Source organism: Planococcus citri, chromosome 5 (assembly GCF_950023065.1).
Source record: "Planococcus citri chromosome 5, ihPlaCitr1.1, whole genome shotgun sequence".
In the NCBI taxonomy this organism is placed as follows: domain Eukaryota; kingdom Metazoa; phylum Arthropoda; class Insecta; order Hemiptera; family Pseudococcidae; genus Planococcus; species Planococcus citri.
Genome location: NC_088681.1, coordinates 59,761,837 through 59,776,740, shown reverse-complemented (window position 1 = coordinate 59,776,740; position 14,904 = coordinate 59,761,837). Strand labels below are relative to the sequence as shown.

The 14,904-nt window shown below is 34.7% G+C and overlaps 1 protein-coding gene across 1 annotated transcript in view; it reads left to right on the top strand.

Moving 5' to 3' along the window:
- The window catches only part of Nckx30C, a 199,682-nt gene that overhangs the window by 32,956 nt on the left and 151,822 nt on the right, over positions 1–14,904 (top strand). Inside the window, exon 2 of the mRNA XM_065369079.1 lies at positions 7,611–7,634. Within this exon, the coding sequence (XP_065225151.1) occupies positions 7,611–7,634 (24 nt within the window). The remainder of the gene's footprint in view (positions 1–7,610; positions 7,635–14,904) is intronic.

The following is a 14,904-nucleotide window of genomic DNA, read 5'->3' as shown; positions in this document are numbered from 1 at the left end:
ATGCGAAGTAAAAGCTGGGAGGGTGATCTCTTATTAAATACTTACTTCGTCGTACGTCTATGTACGTGAGAACAAATCAATTTGTTCGTACACAGAAAAACAGTGCAGTGAATCGTAATCGACGAAAGAAAGAGAGCTGGAATGAGGAATGAATGAAAAGAAAAAACAAGGCGAAAGAAACGTCTCGGGAAAAAAAAGGGGGAGTAAGGGAGGAAGAAAGGCAAAGAATCCGAAAGATACGATTTACACGAGCAAAAGGCAGGGGGACGAAGAAGGAACGTCGAACACGTACATATTGTATTTCCGGTTTTTGTTGATATTGTATCACGATGAAAGCGCACTTCGCAGATGTCAATAGCATTTGACAACAAACGCCGAGAATTTTTATCGTTTTAATTTGATCGCTGTGTAATACCCACACACAGACACACGGTGGTATAAAAGTTTTCCGCTATTATGCCGCTACGTATATTTGGCGTATATATAACGAAGAATGGCACGGTACGATACACACTCTCGATATAGCAATATTATATAGGTATGGGTATGCTCAATGCTGCTCCGTCGTCGTCGTAATACTACTTACACACAGGCAGACAAAACATCGAACCAATCGTATCGTCAAGCTGTTCGCAGATATATTAATTCGAATTTGTGGTTAGTTGATTTTGAAAGCTCGCTGATAAAAAGTTTTTCCGTCGATGATTCGTATTGTTGGCGAAAAGTTGTTCTCAATATTGATCGCGATGTACCTACAGTACGTCGTCGTTAGCTAGGTTAGGTTGGTTGATAGGTAATCGAAGTATATTGTACAGATGTGGAACGAAAGTACTCCTCGTACCTACAATACTGAAGTACCTGCACTTGTAATATTGATATCGAGTTTCGATGTTCCTATCGATACCACGATGAAATTTTCGCGTTTGGTTGTAATTCGCAGTTTTTCTTAGGCGTTTGAAGTGTTTGATTTCGTGTGTGGGTGGTGGGCATAGGTACTAGGTAGCTATACATGTTGGACTTATTATATATGCCATGCAATTTGATTGGCAAAATTCAAAAAGTGAACTTTGTTCGAGTCTCTTTGTTTGAGTCTCTTTGTTTCTTGCTTCCTTCCTTGTGTGTTCTTTTCTCACAAGTTTGAACGGAACTATGGGTTTTATTTTTTTAGAAAGAGAGCGAGAGAGAGATAAGAATATTTTTAAATGCGAATAGGAGCTACCTGCAGTCACAGGTTGTCTATGAAAGCTCTGTTTTCCCAAACTTTGCTCTGCCTTTTGCAGATGAATCATATTGTCCTTCTTTTAAATCAATATTGCCAAATTTTTAACAAAAAAAAATAATTATACATATATATTTTATGCAGCCAATATCACAAAAAAAACATGTTTTTGCCACCAAATTTCGAAAAAATGTTGGTTTTTACCACACTTGGAAAAAAGGCATCACTTTTATCAAAATTGCAGTAAAAGTGTTTTTTTTTTCTTATCAAAATTGAAAAAATCCAAGTTTTTTTTTGCCAAATTACCAAGAAGTTGTGGAGGGAGAAATATTCGGAAAAACCCAAAAACCACCATAAAAGAAAAAATTAAATTTTTTATTTTGAAGTTTTTGATTTTTCACCAAGAATTCAAAAATGGAAATTTTTGAATCTTGATTTCTTTGAAGATAAGAAAATATAAGTAGACTAATTCAAATCCTCTTTGGCCATCTGGATATCGTATTCATGCACTCTCGTTCTGTTGGAAAAATAGTGATGGAAATATTGGTGATGTCAAAATGATATCTTTTGCGATTCTATAACTAGCTCATCAAGATCTCAGGATCGGACGAATCGCAGATGTAAAATGGGTTCCCTCCCCAATATTTTCATATTTATAATACGTGGGGTTAAAGTTGGATTAATTGAAGCTTGAGCTAAGGTATGATTGAACTTTCGACGGAATGATATATTTATGGTAAAGTTGGAAATATTCATTGAATTCCCAAAGTCACGAAAGTTGAATAAAAGTCCAAGACAAATTCACATTTAGGACATTTATTCTTATACGAGTATTTAAGGGATAAAACAAAGACAAATAAAAAGGATCGCAACCCTGGGGAATTTTGGGAATACTTAAACTAGGAACAACAAAAAGGAAAATAAATATTAAAAAAAGAAAAAAGAAAGAAACGAAGTGAACCATCCGTTGAACTTAAAACTAAAATGCAGGAAGAAAGACAATGTGAGCCAAGGTCTTGAAACTTAAATCTAAAGTTGGAATGTAAACCAAGGCAACCTGTTATTAAAACCTATCTCTGTGCATTTCAAAGAGTGATCCGAGATAGCTGAAGATTCACTAATAAGGCTTTTGACTTATTGCGGGTTGCATATCGGTTTGGCTGAACTTTATCGGTTTGGTGGGCATTCTTATCAGTGAGTATCAAAATTTCATATTTTGAGCAATTTTCAAAAGGTGTTTTTGAAATTTATAGCTTTTATTTAGTTTTTCCTTCAATTTTAAACACTGTTAAACCCTGTAATGGAAAAAGATCCGCTCTTTGTCGAGATTCAAAGATGTTTTGTCAAGTTCTTTAAAACTCAACGAAGAGAGGATCTTTTTCCATTACAGGGTTTAACAGTGTTTAAAATTGAAGAAAAAACTAAATAAAAGCTATACATTTCAAAAACATCTTGCAAAAATTGCTCAAAATATGAAATTTTGATACTCACTGATAAGAATGCCCACCAAACCGATAAAGTTCAGGCAAACCGATATGCAACCCGCAATACGTCAAAAGCCTTATTGACCCATAGTGACTTAACTTGAGAAACGATATCATCGCAGATGATGACAAAGTCCGAGGCTGCAGACGCCAAAATTCACCGAAGTCCAATAAATCACGAACTGAAGGAAGCTTAAGCTGGAAACAGTAGGAATAGGAACTACAGTTGGAAATATTGAGCTAAAGATGGATTTATTGGTCTCTTTTAGCGAATGGGCTCCAGGCCATTTGCGGAGATGGAAGTAAAGTTGAAACTATACTTGGCAGCGTCGATGTCTGCAGTCCTGCCTAAATTGTCTCGGATCAGAGCTTTTGTAACTGCGCTTTTTACGAGAAATCGGGGGGGGCGGACGTATGCAGTCAGTGGCGCACGTGCTCGACGCTTCTAGCGGCGCTATCTTTCGCGGCTGGCGCTAGAATTACGTCATGTTCGATTATACTCGGCGATATTCGTGTTGAACTGGTTTTCTATTGGTTGTTATCGCGAGAGTGGTGGACAGCTTGGCGCCACCACCTAAAAAACGATGATGCAATCGAGTATAATCGGCTATGTTCGATAATTTCTTGATTATAATTGGACGTAAGCGCCACCACCACTGAGTAGGAAGTTTAAATTGTCGCGGCTTGGTCACTGACGTCATAATTGGTCACTAAAATGATCGAAAATCTGTCGCTTAGGGGGTAGAAAAATATTCTGCTGCTATGGCAAATGAGAATTTTCCTCCCAATTAGGAGACAGGAAAATTTTCTCCCATTAAAGTCAGTATGTAAATTTCTCCCATATAAGTGGGAGAACTGCGTGTATTTTTCTCCTACTACGAACGAAATTGTAAAAAGAGTATAGTTTTTCAGTTTTCCTCTTTTAACATTTTGTGAAATTGCAACATTTTCCATTTTTTTGATAATGACCAAAAAAGCTCTATTTATTAGGGTAAATTGCAAAAAAAGTTCTGGATTATTGTCAAAATTGCATAAATATGTCCTGCTTTTTGCACAATTGTAAAATAGGCCGTTTTTTTGATAAAGTGGCAAAAAAATCCTGCTTCTTGCAAAAACATTTAAAAAGGTTCATTTTATGCCAAAATTGGTACCGAAAAAGTCCGTTTTTTTTCTTCGAAAATGGGAAATTTTCGTGTTTTTTTTTTTTTTTTTTTTTTTTTTTTTTGACAAAATGATAAGAAAAAAAATATCGAAATAACAAGTAGTTCTGGTTTTTGGCAAGATTGTACATGAAACAACTTGATTTCGATCAATATTTCCCAAAAGCACCAATTTTTGAGAAATTTTGACCTCAATATCAAGTCATATGATTTTTGGGATTTTTGACAAAGAAGTCATGCGATCATTGCAACTAATCAAAATGAAAAATCGAAAATTTGTATTGAGACTTTTTTTTGAATAGTTGAGAAAAATTTTGAGCTAAAAATCAAGTCATGATTTTTTGTATTTTTCGAAAAACGTGCCATATGTGACCTATCAAACTGAATTGAAATTTTGTTAGAATTTGGAAAATTACAACGAAAAAATAATTCGAGCATTTTGAAGAATTTTGATCTTAATATCGAACCGTGTTTTTGAGGATCTGTGAAAAATGCGTTGAAATTTCAACAAAGAATCAACAATTTTTATTAAAGATTTTTTAAAGCATTCTCGAAAAATTTTGAGCTGGATATTTAGTCATGATTTTTGGGATTTTTAAAGAAGAAATGGATCAAAATTTCACGAGAAATTGAAATATTCCAAATAAAATGTTTTTTGGCAATTTTTTAAAAATGTTGACTTTTGAGCACTGAAATGGTGTCGTGATTTTTGAAATTTTTAAAAGTGGTTTTTGAACATTTTTTCAGAATTTTAAACATTTCAACGGGAATTTTTTCCAAAATTTTTGAAGAACTTTGCGCTCTCTATTGACGAGTCATGAATGCCATGATACAGTAAAACCTCGATAAGTGCAACCTCGATAACTGCAAATTCGCGTTAAGTGCAACAAAAATGTAATCCCCGGTCCCTTCAGTCACTTTACCATGTAAATTCACCTTCATAAGTGCAAATGGTAACCTCGATAAGTGCAACAATTTTTTGGCAGTAGAAAGCACTTTCACCTCTGTAAGTGCAAGTTGCTGTACGTTTCACCTCTATAAGTGCAAAATTACCACTACAATAAAAATTGTAGGCGAATTTAACCTCTATAAGTGCAAGTTGCTCTACGTTTTGCCTCTATAAGTGCAAAATTACCTAGACAATAGAAATTGTAAGTGAATCTAACCTCTATAAGTGCAAGTTGTTGTACGTTTCACCTCTATAAGTGCAAAATTACGTAGGCAATGGAAATTGCAGGAGAATTAAACCTTTGTGAATTGTTCACCTCGATAAGTGCAAATTGTGGAAAAATAACCTTGCTAAGTGCAAACCTTTCTAAGTGAAAAACTCGATAAGTGCAATAATTTTTCCTGTCCCTTGAGTTTGCACTTATCGAGGTTTTACTGTATTTCAGATTTTTGGAAAATGTGTCATGTGACTTTACATTGATTGAAATTTTGACAAAAATTTCAGAATGTTCTCTTGGGACTTTTTTTGAGCAATGCTAAGTAAAACATTTTAAACTTCAATATTTAGTCATAATTTTTGAGATTTTTCAAAAAAAATTCATATTCCCGTGAAAATGCTTTTTTTAGTAGTTTTCAAGAATTTTTATTCCTATTTCATGAATTTTAGAATTTTGGAAAAAGTGTAGTACTGTACTTATTTATTGAAATGGGTTTAAATTTTGGTAAAAGATCATTTATTTCTGCAAAGACGTTTTTTTAGCAATTCGTGAAAATTTTGAGCCAAAAATTGGTTACCTACGATTTTTTGAGATTTTTTTCAGAAAATGGTGTCATACTTATGCGACCTATTGTGAGCTAAAATTTCGACAGGAAATCAAACATTTCTCAAATATTTCTTTTCCAAATATGTATGTGATTATATTTTGAAAAAAATTTGTAAGATGAAGACAAATGGAAGCTTTCTTTGGTTCCTGTTTGTTCTGAGACTTTGATGAGTGAGAGTGGAACATTAGTCACATTTTTCATTCCTGGAGCTAAAGTCAAAAACATCTTTACCTTCATTTCTTCTTGTTCTGAAACACTCGACAGTCGAATTTTCTTATTCCTGGTGCAGAACCCGCTCACCTTTCTGATAAACTTCTTCATGTTTTACTCATTCTGAGACTACTGGTGGTCAAATGTTTCATTCCTGGCGCAGAACCCGCCAATCTGTTTGGTCATCGTTTTCTGATCTTCCTCGTCTCAGTCTTTTTGGACACTTGTGAACCAACTTTTGCACCAAGTCCGTACTCACAAACCAAAAAATTTATTGGCCGGATTGAGGGGGAGAGGGGGTGGGAAGAAAGTTGGAAAAATTTGCATCATTAAAAATTCCAACTTGAAGATTTTCTCAGATGCGATGGAAAGAAGAACGAATGACCCACGTCCATTTTTCCCCTTCTGAGACTGTTGAGAGTGAAATGTTTTATTCCTGGCGCAGAGCCCGCCTATCTCTCCAGTCGACATTTTGATGTTCTATTCATTCTGTGGCTACCATTGGTCAAATTTTGCATTCCTACATAATTTTAAAAATGAATCTTTTTTTATCTAAGTGGCAGAAAAAGCCCATTTTTTTGTCCAAATTGTGGAAATAATCCTGTTTTTTTGGATTATTGTAAAAAATTTTGGATTTTGAAGAACTTCCAGAAACGAAAATCCGTTTTACTTGCCTAAATTGCTGGATACTTTTCTTTCCAAATTATCAAAAACAAAATGTTTATTTTTTGCCTATAAATGTCAAAAATTTGGATTTCTGCCAAAATTGCAAAAAAGCATTTGTTTTATGCCAAAATTTCAAATGAAGTATTTTTTTTTTCTAAAATTTAAAAATTTAATTTTTTGCCAAAAGAGCAAAATAATATTTTTGAAAAAGCCCTTTTTTCCCCCCTAATTAAGATTGCAAAGAAGTTCAGAGTTCTTGTCAATTCCAAAATTGCCAAAATGGAGTCTGTTTTTGCCAAAATTGCAGGAAAAAAACTAGTTCATTTCCAAAACTATTAAAAAATCAAGCTACATTAAATCACCGAACATTATGAAATCCCGAAAGACTGAAAATTAATAAGCAGACGATTTTAGGTCTCTCATTGTCAAAATAAAAATGAAATCTCTATTGCCAATAATTCGAGCTGGCAACCAAATACGAGTAGGTACTTGTTAGTTGTCGTTGTTTTTTCCCAACAAATACATACGACTCTGGGCGTACACCATAGTGCGATTATTGTTTTTCATTCTCCAATAATTTTCATTTCGAAAACAAATTATTATAATATGGAACCGATATGGAAATAATTTCCCGCTTGTGACGGACAATAAAAGGACAAAACATGGGTATTTTTAATTTCCGCTGCTGCTGTTTCTGCGATGCGATGCGATGGCTTGGCAAAATGAAGTTTTGTTTTTAAATTGCCTGTATCATATGCCTACGTGTTATGTGGGTTGTGTGTACAAGTTCACCGAAATATTCTCGTATTGAGGGTCTAGGTGGTTGTTTTATTTGTGGTGGTGGTGTTTGGCGAAATGTAACTTTAAAAGAGTAGATAGGTACAAAATAATACAATGTAATAACGCCCCTAATGCGGGAATAGGTACGTGTGTGTATATGGTACGTGCGTTCGCTTCGTGTATCCTTGTATCATGTGCAGTATGTAATGTATTTGATGAGATTTTCAAAAGCGTGTCTACCTGCCTACGTTGCGTTGGTTGGGTAGGTGTGTATTTCCTCATTTGTCATAACTAATCAAAATTTTCATTCTGTTTCAGCATCAAAACGCAGCCCAAACATTGGTAAGTAGTGTAGTTACCTACATCTATCTATATGTATACAAAATCGTAATGGTAATATTACGTAGATTCGCGTTAGCGTCGATGTTGTTTTTTTTTCGGAGAAACACGCTGAGCTTTTGACAAGAGGGTGGGGAGGGGGAGGATGAGAGAGGACTTTGGGGTGGTTAGGGAACATTAATGTGGTACGTGCGGCTGTGATGCGTTGCTGGTTGTTGAAGTTGAACAACATCGACTGTCATTTAGAAACGAATCGGTGGCCTCGACACCCTCTAACCCTGTACCATATCCATCTCTCGACGTAGGTTAGGTTGGTATTGGTGCTATTACGTACTCGTACATGGAATTGTGGGACAGATGAGCCACTGATGAGAATGAGAGAGACGAAAAAATAGATTAAATGTCACGTACGTATATTCGTATTGTGAAGAATTTTACGCGTTTGTTTTTTTCTCGACGTGGAGTTGGATCGATTCGAGATGCATAGATGGAACTGTGGTGAGGGATGGTGATGATTATTGTCGTTCGATTGCGGTAATTGTGGCACTGGGTGGTCGTGTAAATGTGGTATCCTGCAGTGGTGCAGCTGGTGCTGTACATGTTGTAGGTACAGGGTGTTCCATTCGAGGTGTCGAGCAATTCACTTGGTTGTATACCGCTACCTAAACCGTAATTGTGTAGGTTTGCCGAATGTAGAAGTTAAAGGGGTAAGGTTAAGGGTGTTTAGCGTTAATTATTGAATTTTAAGAGATTGGTGGATTTTGATCGTTTGAAAAGGGCACGAAAAGACGAAAAGATTCTTTTGTAATTTTATCCCCACCTGAAATTGAAAGAGCTATGATGTGTTGGAATTTTCCTTGTGCGTGAGGGTGAATCGTGAAGAAAAAATGCTGCTGGATTTTGACCAAATGCGAACGAATTGATTCGTATAAGTGACTCCTTCGCGAACGAATCGATTCATTTACTCAATTTTTGATAAATCATTCGCGAACGAATTGATTCGTATAAGTGACTCGTTCGCGAACGAATCGATTAATTTACTCAATTTTTGGCGAATCATTCACGAACGAATTGAATAGTTCTTGGTGAATCATTCGCGAACAAATTGATTCGTATAAGTGACTCGTTCGCGAACGAATCGATTCATTTACTCAACTTTTGGTGAATCATTCACGAACAAATTGAATCATTTTTTGTGAATCATTCGCGAACGAATTGATTCATAAATCGAAGAATTGATCAATTCGTTCATGAATGATTCGCCAAAAATTGAGGGTCGTACTAGTACGTAAGTACTTTGTAGAATTGTGCAGGCCTAGTGAGATTTCAAGTTTCATCGAAATCGGTTCAGTCGTTTTCTAGGTACCTAATCAGTTTTAAAAAATTTTGAAAAAAAAACTTTGTCGCTCGATAATCTTGGAAGCTTTGAGCTTTTGGAACTTGATGACGATGACGAAATGTCCGGCTAGTAGCCAACGAGTGAAATTTTTAAATATGATCAAAATCAGCAAAAATGCTCAAATCTATATAAAACAACGTAAATTAATGAAAATCAACCAAAATTGATCAAATATTATCAAAACGTGATGAGATTGCGAAAAAATTACAAAGTAACGTAAAAACTACTGTGAAATTTCAAAAATACAAGTATGTATGGTACTTGAAAATTAGGTACCAAAATTTGATTGGATTTAAGTGAAGTTTAGCAAGACTTCGCAACATTTGCTTGAAACTTTGTCGAAGTTTCTTGAAAAACGTAGGTATAAGAACATCTTAAAATTATTGAAAACTTGATAAATGCCTCGAAGTTCTGATAAAATCTTACAAAGGCTACTTGGATTATCAAAAATTTTGTAAATGTTATCAAAATTGCGTGAAAATTTGTTAGAATTATTTTGTCAAACCGAATTCTTAGTTATTAAAAATCGAAATATATTGATGAAAAATCAGGTTAATTGATCAAAATAGGTTTGTAAAAATTGCTTAAAAATTTGTTAAAACTTCACAAAAATAGTTTAAAAGTACTGGATTTTGATGAAATATGTTGTTTGTAGAGTTCGACGAGTACCCGGATCCGCGATTCTTACCCGGGTCTGAAAATTATCCGGTTCCTACCCGGGTAGTAAAATTTTCAAAAAATGACGTCATTTTGAGTAGTTCAAATAAATTCCGCTAGGATCGCAATATAAAAATGAAATTTTTTCGTCACCTTGATTTGGCAACGTCGCATTTTTCATTGTTTTTCACTACCCGGTTCCGTACCCGGGTAGCCGATTCCTTTCCGGGTTGAACCCGGAAAATCGGCAATCCGGGTACCCGTTGAACTCTAGTTGTTTGATCCAAATTCCGCTAAAATGCTCAAATATTAAATAAAAGTTTGCAGAAAATTACATGAAGTTTGCTAAAAAGCTTTTGAATTGACAAAAAAAATTCCCAAAAATTAGTGAAAAGAGTGAAAAGAGTGAAATGAGTTAATGGAGTGAAAAGAGTGAAAAGAGTGAAATGAGTTAATGGAGTGAAAAGAGTGAAATGAGTTAAAAGAGTTAAGAGAGTGAAGAGTGAAATGAGCGATAAAAATTAAAAGAGTGATAAGAGTGAAATGAGTTAAAAGAGTAAAAAGAGCGAAAAGAGTGAAAAGTGTGAAAAGAGTTAAAAAAGGGAAAACAGTGAAAAGAGTGAAATGAGTCAAAAGAGTAAAAAGAGTGAAAAGAGTGGAAAAGAGTTAAAAGTGTGAAATGAGTGAAAAAAGTTGAAAGAGTGAAATTAGTGAAATGAGCGAAAAGAGTGAAATGAGTTGAAAGAGTTGAAAGAGTGAAAAGAGTAAAATGAGTGAAAAGAGTAAAATGAGTGAAAAGAGTGAAAAGATTGAAAAGAGTTGAAAACGGGAAAATAGTGAAAAGAGCGAAAAGAGTGAAATTAGTGAAAAGAGTGAAATGAGTTGAAAGAGTTGAAAGAGTGAAAAGAGTGGAAAAGAGTTAAAAAAGGGAAAAGAGTTAAAAAAGGGAAAAGAGTGAAAAGAGTGAAAAGAGTCAAAAGAGTTGAAAACAGGAAAAGAGTGAAAAGAGTTGATAGTGTGAGATCTGACATGATTGGGGTAGGTGGATTTTATTATAATTCCTATGTACGTGGTTAGTTCTCGAAATATTCCCTTACGTAGTGAATATTTGCCTTGCCTGGATAGCTCAATACATAGGAGAGGTTTCAATCATTACAGTCTACCCATCACAGACATCATTCTTAACTACCAATTAAAAGCACATATTCGACACAAATAATATTAATATGGTTTATTGATAGTAATGGATAATGTAGAAATACAAGTTAAGGGGTTAAATGAGTATAAAATAATTATAGGATTATTTTATAATAGGTACAAGCAGAGGCTTATACCTTATGACGCGCGTTAGTGAATTGAGCTATAATTAATATACTTTAATGGTGAAACTGTACACATTTCCTAGAAAATGTGTGATTAACGATGGTGAATCTACTCACCAGGCTCACTGATTAACGATAGTGAATCTACTCACCAGGCTCACATAATGTCCATGTTTTCTGCCTCTTTCAGGGGGAGCTCACTAATACTAGGCTCGGCGGCAGAAATGTCATACTTGAGGTGCCTTTTCTGACAAGAAGTATCACCGATGGCCAGCATAATCAGATAATACCCAGTGAGAACACAATTAAATTTGATCGATTATTTAAATCACGAGAGAGAAACATTTTATCCACTAAATAAGTGGCCGATATCTGAGAAAAAGGGGCTGAGTGTCCCACTAGGGGGACCTCGTATGCCTATTCGCATCTGCATAAAGTCACTTTTTGACCAAAGAACCAGCTCACCGGATCGCCGAGTCCAAAGATCAAGATCGTTGTGCTCGTGAACACTGCCTTATATACTCGTAAGTGCATCGTTTGATGCGTTTTCCGGGGATAGCTATGACATTGAAACGTCATAGAAACGTAGTAGTAGGAGTTAACACATTACCGTACTTGCAGTTTAAGGGAGTTATTCTATTAATCATCGCTAGGGTGATGATTAATTTAATCATTGCTAAGGCGATGAAGGCATATTTCCTCATATCAGAGTGAAATGAGTCAAAAGAGTTGAAAGAGTGAAAAGAGTGAATAGAGTTGAAAGAGCTAAAAGAGTGAAAAAGTTGGAAGAGTTGAAAGACAAAATGACTGAACTAATGATAGGTTCATGACAGCACGCTTATGAACCCATGTGTGAGTTAATATTGCATAAGAAGTGAAAATCAAATTTTAAAAATCAAAACTTGATGAAATATCTCGTTGCTTTATTAGGAAAAGGTCGTAACTACATGAAAGTTGATTTGTCAGAAAACGCATTTTAATTTTTAAAGAGCATTCTATCAAGTACGCCTTGATAGTTTTAGATGAGGTAAGAGAACGTTAGTTCATTGCAATCATTTTCCTGCTAATTTTCAAAATAAACATCCTGGTAGCACTGATTTTTCATTTTTTCATTTGAGGAACTCTGAACTGAAAAAAGTAAAATTCAACCTAGCAACTTTCACCTTAAGTCCAACTTTTTTCATCAAAAGCCCATAAGATAACACAGGAAAAATTTCCTTAAGGTGATGAGATTGATTTTCTGCAATTAATCAGTGAAATTACGTGAAATTACGTGTTTATAATGGCTTTTCTTACCAACAAATTACAAAAATCAAAACAAATAGGTTCAATCTGAGAAACAATATCATTTAGAACCTTTTCACTGTAACGGTTTTGAAAACGTGTACTTGTTAGAACCATTTGTTTTCGGCTATTACAAGAACATAAAACATCAAAATTCAATTTCAAGTGTTGCATCATGTACTTAGAGGACAAAATTCTCTTTCCAATGATATCACTATCTCAGTTTTTTTTCATTGTAGTTACGACCTTTTCCTAATAGAGCCGAACGACTCATATTTTTAGAAAAATTTCATTAAAGCTGCATCGATTTTGAAATTGATCAAGTGAAATACGCAAGTTTCTTTGGAGTGGCATAAAATTTGGAGACGATGATAATGATGAAGCATCGTAAGTAATTTATCGTAATTACAGGTAAATGCTGTAAGTTACCGTAATTACAGGTAAATACTGTAAGTTACCGTAATTACAGGTAAATGCTGTAAGTTACCGTAATTACAGGTAAATGCTTTAATTTACCATAATTACAGGTAAATGCTGTAAGTTACCGTAATTACAGGTAAATGCTGTAAGTTACCGTAACTACAGGTAAATGCTTTAATTTACCATAATTACAGGTAAATGCTGTAATTTACCGTAATTACAGGTAAATGCTGTAATTTACCGTAATTACAGGTAACTACTGTGAGTTACTGTAATTACTGGTAAATGTTGTAATTTACTGTAGTTATAGATAAATACTGTAATTTACCTTAATTACAAATAAATACCAAAATTTACTGTAATTACAGATAAATATTGTAATTTATTGTAATTACAGGTAAATATTGTAATTTATTGTAATTACAGGTAAATATTGTAATTTATTGTAATTACAGGTAAACACTGTAATTTATTTTAATTACAGGTAGGTAAGTACTGTAATTTTTATCTAATTACAGAAAAATAGCGTAATTTACAATAGTAATATTGAAATATGTTCTTCAGAGTTCACTATTTTGGGCAAAAATATTGAAGTTTTTTTTTGGCATGGGGAATGGATTGCTTCATCAATCGTGTATTTTTTTGGATTGAGGATACCTATTTCGTTTTTGTAGGCAATTATCTTATCAACCATTTGGGATGTTTTTTGAGGGGGGGGGGGATTATATTTTTTGTTTGTTTTTATTTTGAATGGAGCCTCCTCAAGGAATAATAAAAACGGTACTTAATATTCGTGGACGAGTAATAATTCAAAGTGAACTTATTTCAAAGTAATAGGTATTTTGTCAAGGTTAAAAAAAAAATAATTTCTATGAAAGCGACTACTTACACTATGTATAGCAAGGTAATATCGGGCGAAGGTATCAATTAGGATTTCGTATTAGCATACTTACCTATTTCTGAAAGCTGTTCCGAGTCGACCAGTTTAGATTTAATGTTATCTTACATTTTCAATCTGCTTGCAACGATGCCGAAGCTTTTTAACGAGTTTTATTCGAATATCGCGGACCTTATATTTAAGTGGTAGTTTTGCAAAGGTGTACCATAATTTTTCTTTGACTTGGCTGCGTATTGTTGCCTCGCCTTGCCTACCTACTACATAGTTCCTCGTAGGTAGGTACCTATTTTATTATCGTATACTACATACTATATGTGGAAGTATGTTGTGACTATCTTGGCTTGCACACCTGAGGGATGATAATAAAAACTTGACCCTTTTCGCCCTCTGGGATTGGACTCGGACCTTCTTGTAACGTTTGTAAGTTTTAGATTCCCTATGAGTTGGTAGATTTATTGATACGACGTGTGCTCGTGTAAGTAGCTAGGTATAAAGATACGAATGTGGAATAGATTCGAAAATTTTTATCGATACGTATCTTTTTGAAAGGGCTGGGATATTGATTGGGTACTTTTTTGGCCCACTGATTTTGTTCAGAAACCCCAGGTTATCAGCGTTCTGAAATTTTTAGTTAGGATCATGCATTCGAAATCTGTTTCGTGATTTTAGCACACATGCCCATTTCTACCTATCATGTTCAGGGTGTATCTGATCCACTCTCCCTACCTTGCCTTGCCCTGCCCTGTCCTGCCCTGCACCAGCTCGTAGTTGACGTCGAATAAGCAATTAGGGAGGAGGGGGGGAGGGGACGTTCGCAGATGAAGACAGAAATACCATCGTGTTATTGGCTCGTGTTCGGAAATTGGACCTTAATATGGTATCCGTGTAATATTGTTTCTCAATCATTGTTGTCGCATATTTGTCGTTATGGCGTTGTTGTAGGTATTGAAAGAATGGAATGAACGAAGGTGTGCGGAACCGTGTTTTTTTCCTAATTTTATATACCTGCTTATTGGAATGTGTCACGTAAAAATATGCGATCGCGTATTTTCATAATAATAATAATATGTAAAAAGGTGACTTTTTTTTTCTCTCGTCGTTATTTTTTCCTCTCGAATAGCGAAGTGGAATGTTCTCATAACATGTTTTCTTCTCGATAAGATGATTTTTTCGTATATACTTTTGAGAAGTTGTGCACCCGCTTTCGTCGATTCTATACGAGGAGGAGAAAATTTTCCAGAAACATGGCGTTGTTAAAATACGTTTTCGATGTTCGTCATTGTATGTTGTATG